Source organism: Anomalospiza imberbis, chromosome 18 (assembly GCF_031753505.1).
Source record: "Anomalospiza imberbis isolate Cuckoo-Finch-1a 21T00152 chromosome 18, ASM3175350v1, whole genome shotgun sequence".
Taxonomy (NCBI): domain Eukaryota; kingdom Metazoa; phylum Chordata; class Aves; order Passeriformes; family Viduidae; genus Anomalospiza; species Anomalospiza imberbis.
In genome coordinates this window covers 11932329-11942975 of record NC_089698.1, presented here as the reverse complement: position 1 = coordinate 11942975, position 10647 = coordinate 11932329, and the positions used below count along the sequence as shown (strand labels likewise).

Here is a 10647-nt window from a genome sequence, read left to right as displayed (position 1 = left end):
GGGATACAGTATGGGGTCTTCTTCCACATGGTTCCTCTTTTCTTTAAGAGCAGATATGGAGGTTACCCCGAATCCCAGGTTTCGCCCATAAGGTGTGGGTGTCCAAAGGCTGGCATATGCGCTCTCTTCAGGATTCAAGGGTTCTTTAGTACTGACCCATAAATTTAATTCCGAGCACACCCAATCCTCGAAAGATCCAAATATAGGCCAAATAATATTGAGGTTTCTTAGGGGCTTCCCTCCCCAAACATCTATACAATAGTGAACCATTTTTGCTTTTTCCGTTTGTCTCCTACGGGGAGAATCATTACAATATTTTATCATTAACCCCAGAGGACTCTCTGGGGGTAACCCAGGTAGCCTTCCCTTGCCACCCATGGGATCAGAGGCCTTGCTCTTCCTCTGTCCCATCTTCCGGAGTGCCCTTGAATCTGTCTCACACTCGCCCCCCTCGGTCGTGACCCACGCCCTCGCGGGCAATGGGAACTGCACTACCAGAGGGTTCGCGCTTGCCTCTCATTCATTCACTCGCACTCCGGAAAACCCACCCCGACCGAACGGACACGCAATACTTACTCAGTCCAGAGTCCTCGTTCAGGTCTTCGTGCACAAAAGTTACGGGGTACAGCGGTTTCCTTTTGCTTACTTGCCGAATTTAGCAGGGTTCGGAGCTACAGGTTTGGGTACACGAGTTACTCACTCTGGGGCCATCCGGAGATGGGGCGCCTCCCCAGCTGAGAACTCCGTATCCGAGTCACGGCACCAAATTGTTATAGATTAAATTGACCAACAGCCCATTTAGGTACGAATCAATCAAGTAATTTATTAAGCAAGTGCCAAGTAAGTAAAACAGCGCTGGGCGGCCGGGGAGTCTCCTGCTCCGCCAACGGCACGCAACTCCCCCTTTTCCCCTCAGGTCTTTTATGCAGTTCTTTTTCCAGGTTACGTGTCCTTTCTTCTTGTACTCCGCACATGTGTTCTCCTGCTGCTAGGGGGTCGCTTTCTGCCTCCTGGTGGTCGAGGGGATGAAGGCAGAGGTCTTCCTCAGCATGCCCGGTGGGTGACTTCTTCTGGCCCGTGCGCATTAGAAGTTACCTTATACAATCTTTTGGGTATGTCCGCGTTAAGCTTGCCGATACTGCAAGTGTTTGCGGTTAAAAGCAGCGCTTGTGCTTTGGTTACCCAATTGCATAAAACTGTTGAAAACAGCACTTGCAAGTTTCACAACATTGCTTTACGTCTTGTCATCTGGCCAACAGACCGCATAGGTCTCTCAATGTCTTACGGTTTGATTAACACACTGCATAGGATCTACCACACAGACGCTGACCGTGCTGCCCGGGGGGTGTGGAGTCGCCGTCCCGGGAGTGCTCACAGAGCCCGGGCGCGGTGCGCTCGGCACACGGAGCCCCTCAGCCGCCGCTCCCGCCTCCCGCCTCCCGCCTGCCAGTGCGCGGCGCTCCCATTGGCCGGCTGCGGCCGGGCGGCTCGGCCAACGGGGCGCCGCCTTGTTGGCGCCGCGGCTCCGGAGGCGGTTGCGGTGGAAACGGGCGGTGCGCGGCTCCCGGGGGAGCGGCGGGAGCCCCAGGGACCCGCGCCGGGAAACCGCGGCAGCGCCCCGGCCACCCCCCGGGACACCCCCGGGAACGCCCCGGGAGCAGCGCCGGCATGCCGGGGGCGGCCCCGCGAGGTGAGTGTCCCGTCCGCCCGGCCCCGCGGAGGGGCAGCCGGCGTTCGGGCCCTGCCCGGTGAGGGTAGCGAGAGCCCGGCCTGGGCGGCCTCGCCCTCGCCCCTCCCTCCGCGGGGCCGCGGTCGCAGGCGAACGTGGGCTCCCGCCTCCTCCCGGCCCTGTGTGCCGCCCTCCGGGCCAGCGGCGGGAGCGGCGTCCCTGCCCTCCGTGCAGAAAGTGATCGTGGTTCGGTCAGAGCGGCTGGTGCTCCCTGAGACGGATCTTTGCAATGTTAAAAAAAAAGAAATCCGGAACAAAAATCAGGTGTTTTTTAAACGTGTATCTGAAATGCATCGATCCTAAGTGTAGCAGGAACAACAAAAGCTGGGAAAGCCCAAGTCACTCCCTTTGTTTCTTAGAAGTTGAGAACACAAGTTCTGGGCGCAAGGGCTGACCTTGGAAATATTTACTTTAATTTTAAACTACTAAGGTTAAAGAAGAGAAGGTTTTGAAGGCAAAAGGCTTGCTGCCTTTCAGGATGTGCACACCTGTTGTAGCTGCAGATTTATAGCTGAGACACTCTTGTATCTGAAAAAATGCAAACTGCTTTGTGGTACTTAATATGAAGGAGTAATTATTTTTTGCCTGCTTATCTCATGTAGCTGTGTTCCTCTGGAAGTGCTGGCAGTGACACACTCAGTTCCTAGGTGCTGTGGCACTGCTGCGACTCACTCCACAGGCAGGGTAGTTTTGCAGCCACGTACAGTGCCTGCTTCAAACCAAAATGAAATCTCACCCTGCAAAAGCTGTGTGGGGGCAGCACCCTGCCCCTGTTTTCCAGCAGCATCTCAGTCCTGTTCGGTTCTGCTCTTTCAGCCTGTGAACACCAGGCAGGAGAGATGTTAAATGGTTGTTACTAAGTTCCTGCGTGTTACAAGCTTCCAGTATAAATAATAAGTAGAACTGAAATTATTTTCCCACGTTTTCTGCAGTTGCAGTTTCTCCCAGAGTCCAACCTCGGAAGTAAAGCCTTGACTGTGGTCTCTGCTGTTGACTTCCTCTGCCACCTTGAGCAAGATTATTTGGATTCAGCAAAAGACTTGGACTTATTACTGAATATAGGCATTTTTGTAAGTGGATTTAAACCCCATGAACTGAAATATGTAATTGATTTGGAATCATGCAGACTGACTTCCTTAAATGCCATAAGCATCTACACCCTGTCCAAATGTGTAACAGTCTGTCTGAAAGAGGTAACCATTAGGATCTGTGCATGTATTTTCTTCATGTGCAAAGAGACAAGGAGTCTGTTATGAAGGAGATTTGAGGTTTTATGAATGTTTATCTGGTGACTTTAAAGGGAAAATGCCTCATTGCTGTGCAGTTGTCAGTTTGATTTAACTACAAGCGAGGAGAGCCAGTGGTGCATGGGCCAGCAAATGCTCATTGCTGAATGAGTGAAATTCCTGTCAAGGCATTGTTTCTCCACATGCAGGACTAATCATGATGATGTATGAGTTAATTCAGCTTACAGTTCAAAACTCCCACTGCTTCCTGCTGTAGTTAATTCAGGACTTACTCTTCTATTAATGTAGTCTCCCATATTAAAGACTGTTTTTAGCCTGTCTTGCATATGTCATCTTGTTTGAGTTGATGGGAAAGTTTTATCATACAGCAGTGAAGGTTTTCTATAAAAGCAGCACAGAGCTCTGTCATATATTTTTGCCTTTACTAACATGATGTTTCAAGCAGTTAATTGAATATAAATTATGGGCTTACCTAGGAGGAAAAAATTACTTACAGGTTATAAAGGTGTATTTGCCCCTGCAAACTTTTTATCAGTGGTAAAAAGGACTGGAAATATGAGTGTCCTTTATCAGAATGAAGAAATGCTAATTAGTAAAAGTTCAGTTCCTTTTGTTTGTTAGTAGATCTAAGTGTGTCTGCAGTAGCTATAACTTGTTTTGGATTGGGGCTGGTCTGTAGAGGTTGGTGAGTATACTCAGAACAACTGTGGGACAAACGCTGGTTCTGTTCTAGCAGGGATGGCAGTAATGAAAATTATTCCTCAGTGAAATTATTGTTCCTCCGTTGTTGGGCTAGCTCTTGGCATACTTTGCAAGCATATTAAGGTATGCTTGTAAAGTATTCCCAGCTTGTCTTTTACTTCTGATTGTTTTCTTTGTGAACAGAATAAATATTCTAATCCTGTTTGCCTTTCAGACCTGTTTGTGATAGACCCCTCCTTCTGTTCCTGGAGAAAGACATTGTGAATAGTTGTGAACATGGTAAGGGTTTTTTGAGATGGCTTTTGAGGTGTTTTGCTAGCAGTAAAATTGAGAATTTTCCTCTTTCTAAGAGGAATAAATTGCCGTAATGAGAACATTGTTTTTGGAATTTTAGTTATTGGTAAATTTAAGAATTTGGAAAAAAGTCACTGTAATGCACATGTCTATTTAGGAAAGCTGTTGCTTGCAAGACACTTGAAATTTATTTTTTTTCAGCTGATTTGGGATGGGAAATGGTTTTTATATTTGTTTATTTGCAATTAGGGATGATTAAATTAATTACAGCTCTTGTAACTTTATGTGGAGATCTCTCAGTATTGTTCATGTACCAGTTAATTAAAAAAGAGAAAAATCCAGTTTTCAAAGGAAACTGGGACATCTGTAGATGTCACATTTCTTGTGACATCTCAATTGTCCTTCCAGATTCGCATTGCAGCACTGAATGCGAGCTCCACAGTTGAGGATGACTGTGAAGGTACCTTCAAAAGTCATAAGACACAGACGAAGGAAGCTCAGGTAAATAATTCCACAGTTGTCTTAATGAAGTTTTGTCTTGATGGGAGTTTTGTCCACCAGTTGCAGGGATTTGTTCAACCGTGATATTTTGTTCTTATGAAAGTTTAGTTACTCCATGTCTTGAACCCTCCTTTAGCAAACTAAAACTTCACTCAGATGAGTTATTTTAGGACAGTAACACAAATGTTCTGCTGTGTAGCAGAAAGTATTAAAAGTGTGAAACCACTGAAATACATCATAAATGTAAGTGTATTTAATAAAGTTGTCTTGATAAATACATTCTAATTATTTAAATCACAGGAAGCAGAAGCTTTTGCTTTGTACCACAAAGCTCTGGACCTTCAGAAACATGACCGGTTTGAGGAGTCTGCTAAAGCTTATCATGAGCTGCTTGAGATTCGTCTTCTGCGAGAGGTCAGTGACCCTGGGGAAGGACACTCTAAGAACTGTTTGCTATATTTTGTCTTACTTCAGTTTTAAGTGGCTAACTAGAAATGTCAGTATTATCAATTAGCAAGTTGTTTGTTGTTCTTGTTACTTGTCTGATTCCTAATGCCCACATTGCATTTATTTTATAATTTCTAGGCAGTTCTTTCTGGTGATGAGAAAGAAGGGCTGAAACACCCGGGTTTGATGTTAAAATATTCCACCTACAAAAACCTAGCACAACTGGCAGCACAGCGGGATGACTTAGAGACAGCCATGGAGTTCTATCTGGAGGTACAGTGCAGCTGAAATTAGACACTGGAACCTTAGTGTTTGTAAAAACTTTCTAAAATACAGACAGACACATCCAGCTTACATCATATCAGAGTACAGTTGAGTACTGTATTCTTTCTGATGCTATATGGGATAAAAATGGTTCACCATTCAGCCCCCAAAGCAGTTGTGGTCCTGCTGAAAACTAAAGCAGTGCCAGTCCCTGCAGCAAAGTGGGTAGGCATGTCTGAAATGTGGATAATATTGTTTGTTGTGCTTTCCAGGCTGTAATGCTGGACTCCACTGATGTCAACCTCTGGTATAAAATTGGTCGTGTGGCAATAAAGCTGATCCGCCTGCCCTTGGCTCGTCATGCTTTTGAAGAAGGGCTCAGGTGTAATCCTGATCACTGGCCTTGTTTGGATAACCTTATCACAATTTTGTATACACTCAGTGACTACACGAGTGAGTACAATGCATGAAAAACATCTCAGTATGTGTGCGATTTTACATTCCAAGAAAAATTGTAACAATGAAATCGTATAGGTTGAAGTGTATCTTGCATAAGCAATGCAGCAGGGTTTGATAGAGACTGCTACTTCATGGTAGAGATTTTACTGAATTATAAAGCATGATGGTTTAGATAAGTTTTGGTTACCCTAAAAATAAATGTCTGTGGTCTCACAGATCAGAGCCTCTGCAGGAAGTTCCCCTGTACACTGCTCCTTTGCCTTTCCATGCATGTTGGTTTTGGCTTTCTAGTAATTTCCTGCTGCATAGCTCTAGGATTTGGGTATAAAAATACAATCTCATTCATAGCCTGGTAGGATTAACTGTAGTTACAGCAGTGGATACACTGATTGCTTCACTAGTGGAATCTGCAGTTAAGACATTTGATAACATAAAAATGGTGAATAATTGTGTTTCTTTTTTATGGTTCTAATTTCTTCTGTGCCTGAACAGGCTTGAAAGTAAGTGGAAGATGTACTGCAAACATTGTTTAAACAAAATTAATTACATTCTTCTTCTGGATATAGTACCTAGGAAGACACAACAGGCTATTTTAACTGTATGCCTGTAATTATTTGACACCTTACAAACAATTGGACTAATTCATGTAAATGTCACATATGGGTGGAATTCAGTGGTATTTGTGAGGCTCAGAAATGAGAACTTTGAATGAACCAAAGCAGCCATTGACCATTCAATTTCTGTTTCTCTGTCAGCATGTTTGTACTTCATCTGCAAAGCTCTGGAAAAAGATTGTCTGTATAGCAAAGGATTGGTTTTGAAGGAGAAGATCTTTGAGGAGCAGCCTTGCCTCCAGAAAGATTCCTTGCGGATGTTCCTCAAATGGTGAATGTTGTCTTAGAGAACATGCTGCCTTTGGAGTGTACATTTTGGTTTTGAGGTTGCTCAAAAAACCTGCTGAGATCTTGTGCTTTAAGTGGTAGGAATACCTTGCTGACCTTCCTTCTGAATAATAATGTGTTGGTGCTGCAGACAGAATGTTCTTCATGAATTCCTTTTGGAGGGAGGTAGAAAGAGGGAAAGAATCCATTTGTTGCTGCTCATTTATTTTCATACCTAGATCTCTTGTAATCATGTGCCTTTGTTTTACTAATTAGTTCCTGATCCCTGCAGCATTCACTTTTGTTTTCCTAATTAAAACAGTCCAATAACAACCAAAACCAAAACAACTCTCTCCCCTCCCAAGAAAACCTCCCCAAAACCTCCCCACACATTACTGCTTTTCTTTCTGTGTGGATTTTATAGTAGGAGTGGGTAGGAGGAAAGTGGGAAAATAGAGGCCCATAAAATTTACAGGATCTGTCTAAGTTAACTGATCATTCAGAGCAAAGATTTCTGATGGTTGACACATCTATATGTGTGCCATAAAGTTGGTAACATAATGTTATGTGAATGTTTCTTTTAAGGCTGTTTTTGTTATGTTATATGATGGTATTAAATGAATCCCCTCTAGGCTTTAATAAAAAAAAACAACAAACCAGCAAACAAGAACTTTCACTTATCTCCATTTTTTATTATTTCTTAGTGACATGTCTATCCATAATGTGAATGTGAGTGCAGCTGAAACAGGAAGAATCATAAATGAAGCACTGGAGCTACGTAAGAAAAGACAAGCGTTGCTGGTGCGTGACAGAGAGCCAGACCTCAGACTGGTGCAGCCTATTCCCTTTTTCACGTACGTCTTTATATTTCCTCTTTTCTAAAAGATTGTCTGAAGCATAATCTGACAACTGTGTTGTGCTTCAGATTTCTTCAGAACACCTTTTTTTCCCTTGTAAGAACAAACCAACCCCCCCAGTGTGTTCTTATTAGGTTATAGGTTGGTTCGGTGTGCTTGTGGTTTTAGCATAAACCCCATTTTAGCATAAACCCCATAATAGTTTTCAACTTTTTAGTTTAAACCAGTGATGTAAAAAACAAATATGGTATCTGAGAATGATTTGGCTGCTATTCCAACGTATTACTGGATTTTTCATATATGACTAGTTTGTATGTGAATTTGAAAGCAAGTTTTGCTTTTAAAAATTATTTTTACTATTGGGATAATGAAAACTCAGAAAAAAATTTGCAGTTCTTTATTTGCAGGAAGTTTTAAGCATACTCACAAGTTGTTATATATGTCTTTATTAAGGCATAAAGGATTGGGGTTTGGTTTTTGTATTACACATATTTTTCTGGAATATTAATGGACTCTGCATGTAGTTCATATTGCAGAGAAGTTGTTTATAATTGTGAATATGGATGAGTTCTTTTAGTGTTGTTGATTGAATGCAGAACCTGAAAATTTTCTTTGACACTACTCTTTTTAGCTTTTGGTATGGAGTAATTTCCTCAGCAACTACTGCATGGACCTTGTGTTTTTTAGAGATATTTTTTGAGTGATGGGACAGGTTTTTGACACTCAGGTGTTTATCACTGTCCCACTGAGAAACTGCTCTTGCTATCTCTAAGCTGTTAGAGAAAAACAATGTTGAATGCTGTTAGGTTTGTAAACATAATATAGAAATTAATGTGACAAGAGCTGAAGACATTGTGACGCTGTTGTTTCCCTTACAGCTGGAAGTGTTTAGGAGAAGCCTTGCTTGCCATGTACCAGCACCTCACAACATGTGATCCTCCTCGACCCAGTCTGGGAAAGAGAATTGATCTCTCAGAGTACAGAGACCCAGTTCAACATTTCATGCTTTCTCCCACCTCTACTCCTGTCAGTGTTATTCAGCCAACTCCTGTCAGCACTAATCCAGTGCTGACAATGCCAGATCCTGTATTACCTTACACTCCAACCACACCCAACTTCCCAAGTCACAGTCAGAGTTCATTGGAACCAGGAGCTACTGTAGGTGAGCAAGGTACTTCAATCTAAGATTCAAGATCTTTTTCCTACTTACCTGGGTATAAAAAACTCTTCAGAATTCTTTGGGACATGCTGTCTTACAACTGCATTTTGGTGGAGTTGGAACCTTTTCAGCATACGTGTAACATCTGATAGAGAAAGTGAAGGAGTTTCTGACCTTTTCTGGTTTTGTGCTGTTACCCCACAATTCAGTTTTTCAGTCTTTAAGATGAGAAAAATTGTGACTCCATTCCAGCAGAGATGCATATCAAACTTTTCATTCTGAGAAGGGCCTTGAGCTCCTTGGAATGAATGAGCTGTTTTACAAAAAGATGACTGTGTTATTTTTCTGCTCATGTGTCACTTTAAGAAGCTGAGAAGACCAAGCTGTCAGCTATATTTATTTGAAATCTGTAGAAGATTTTTTGGCACTGTCCTCAGAAGGAAACCAATGAATCTCAAGTATTGCTGTGTAATTTTTTTTTTTTTAAATAAAAAAGATTACTCATTTTTTGTCAATTTAACCTGTCAGGTTTTGGGGTTTTTTCATTATGTTTGTAGGTGACATATCTGCAGGTGATAAATCTAAGAAAGGAGTGAAGCGAAGAAGAATTACAGAAGATAGTGGTGAAACAGCCAAAAGGAGATCTGCTAGAGTTCGGAACACCAAGTGTAAAAAAGAGGAGAAGGTTGACTTTCAAGAGCTGCTGGTGAAGTTCCTTCCTTCCAGGTACTGTACAGCAACAGCTTTCATTATGAGATAAGCATAGAGAGAAAGCTGCTTGGGATTTTGTTTGATTGATATCCCCCCAACCTTAAAACTACCAGTCCCATGTTATTTTTTGAAGCAGATGTGGTGCATTATCTTCTGATAAATGTAATAAGATTGCTTTTAGTAAAATTTGCTGAATAAAAATTGAAAAATAAAACAGCTTTTACTACTGTTAAAGTGAATTAATGGATAATGCACATATCAAAATGGATAAGATAAAGTAATTTTGATTTGAACGAAAGGAACAAATCTCTGAATTTGTTTCAGTAATATATTCTCACTGTTAAAATTTGCACAGTGTTTCATATTTAGATTTCACCTAGTAATGAAAGAAAGAACGAGTACTTTGTTGATATTATGGGTTTTGCCCCCCTTTCACACAGATTAAGGAAATTAGACCCTGAGGAGGAGGAGGACCCTTTCAATAACTATGAGGTGCAATCAGAGGTCAAAGAGGAGAATTTTCAGCACGTTGGACCACATAGAATGTCATTTGATTCTACAACATTTATGGAATCTGGTAGGGATTGCATTATAACCCCTGTTCATTCTTTGTTGTTTTGCCATATTTCCTTTATTTTCTGTGTTTTTTTTTGTCATGCCTAGAAGATGCAGAAGTATATGCTGTTTTGAAAAGTATGATTTTATGGTATAGCAGTGTCTCAGTTGGTACTGATTTTTTAAGTTCTGGGGAATTGCTCAATTACTATGTGCAGGAGCCCTGTTGTGTGGAATTTCCCATTTAAACAGATTGGAATACAGTCACTGAATTCTGCATGTGTGCAGTGCAGAGGGACTGCTGTGATATAAGTGCACAAAACCCTGTTGAAACTTAATTGTTTCAAGTTATGATCTGCCTCAGCCTTACACATGTAGGCCTTTGTGTTTATCTACTTTCTAGAAAAACAGGATGTTCATGAATTCCTGCTGGATAACCTGAACAATGGTGGGATCTTGGAGCTGATGATGAGATATCTGAAAGTCATCAGCCAAAAGTTCCTGGTGAAGTGGCCTCCTGGCTTGTGTGAGGTGGTCCTCAGTATCTATAACAGCTGGAGAAAGCACAGCAGTAGCCTTCCCAACCCACTCCTGAGGGACTCAAGTAATCAACACATCAAGGTAATTTCAACACCATTCCTTATTCCATATTTGCACCCAACTGAAATCCAGCAGACACAGGTTTGGCTCAGCTCTGCTTGTCCCAGCTGTGGCAGCTGTCCCAAACTTGGGTGCACTGCAGCTCCTGGAGCTGTTCCTGAGCTGAACAGACCTGGGTGATGCTACATGCAACTCTGACCTGTATATGATGTGTGTTTATGCACACATACACCCACAGAGA

At 42.3% G+C, this 10647-nt stretch overlaps 1 protein-coding gene across 3 annotated transcripts in view; it reads left to right on the top strand.

The window, feature by feature from the left end:
* The first annotated feature begins 1551 nt into the window (after nt 1–1551).
* The window catches only part of CABIN1 (calcineurin binding protein 1), a 109824-nt gene continuing 100728 nt past the window's right edge, over nt 1552–10647 (top strand). Inside the window, exons 1-13 of one of the 3 annotated variants that reach the window (XM_068209097.1) lie at nt 1552–1690; nt 2662–2799; nt 3893–3957; nt 4381–4473; nt 4774–4887; nt 5059–5193; nt 5457–5637; nt 6399–6528; nt 7229–7378; nt 8260–8543; nt 9098–9266; nt 9692–9828; nt 10210–10427. In XM_068209097.1, coding sequence (XP_068065198.1) covers nt 3955–3957; nt 4381–4473; nt 4774–4887; nt 5059–5193; nt 5457–5637; nt 6399–6528; nt 7229–7378; nt 8260–8543; nt 9098–9266; nt 9692–9828; nt 10210–10427 — 1614 coding nt within the window. In that variant the 5' untranslated portion in view covers nt 1552–1690; nt 2662–2799; nt 3893–3954. Of the gene's footprint in view, nt 1691–2661; nt 2800–3892; nt 3958–4380; nt 4474–4773; nt 4888–5058; nt 5194–5456; nt 5638–6398; nt 6529–7228; nt 7379–8259; nt 8553–9097; nt 9267–9691; nt 9829–10209; nt 10428–10647 lie in introns of all 3 variants that reach the window. The other 2 variants (XM_068209095.1, XM_068209096.1) reach the window with 2 other exon arrangements.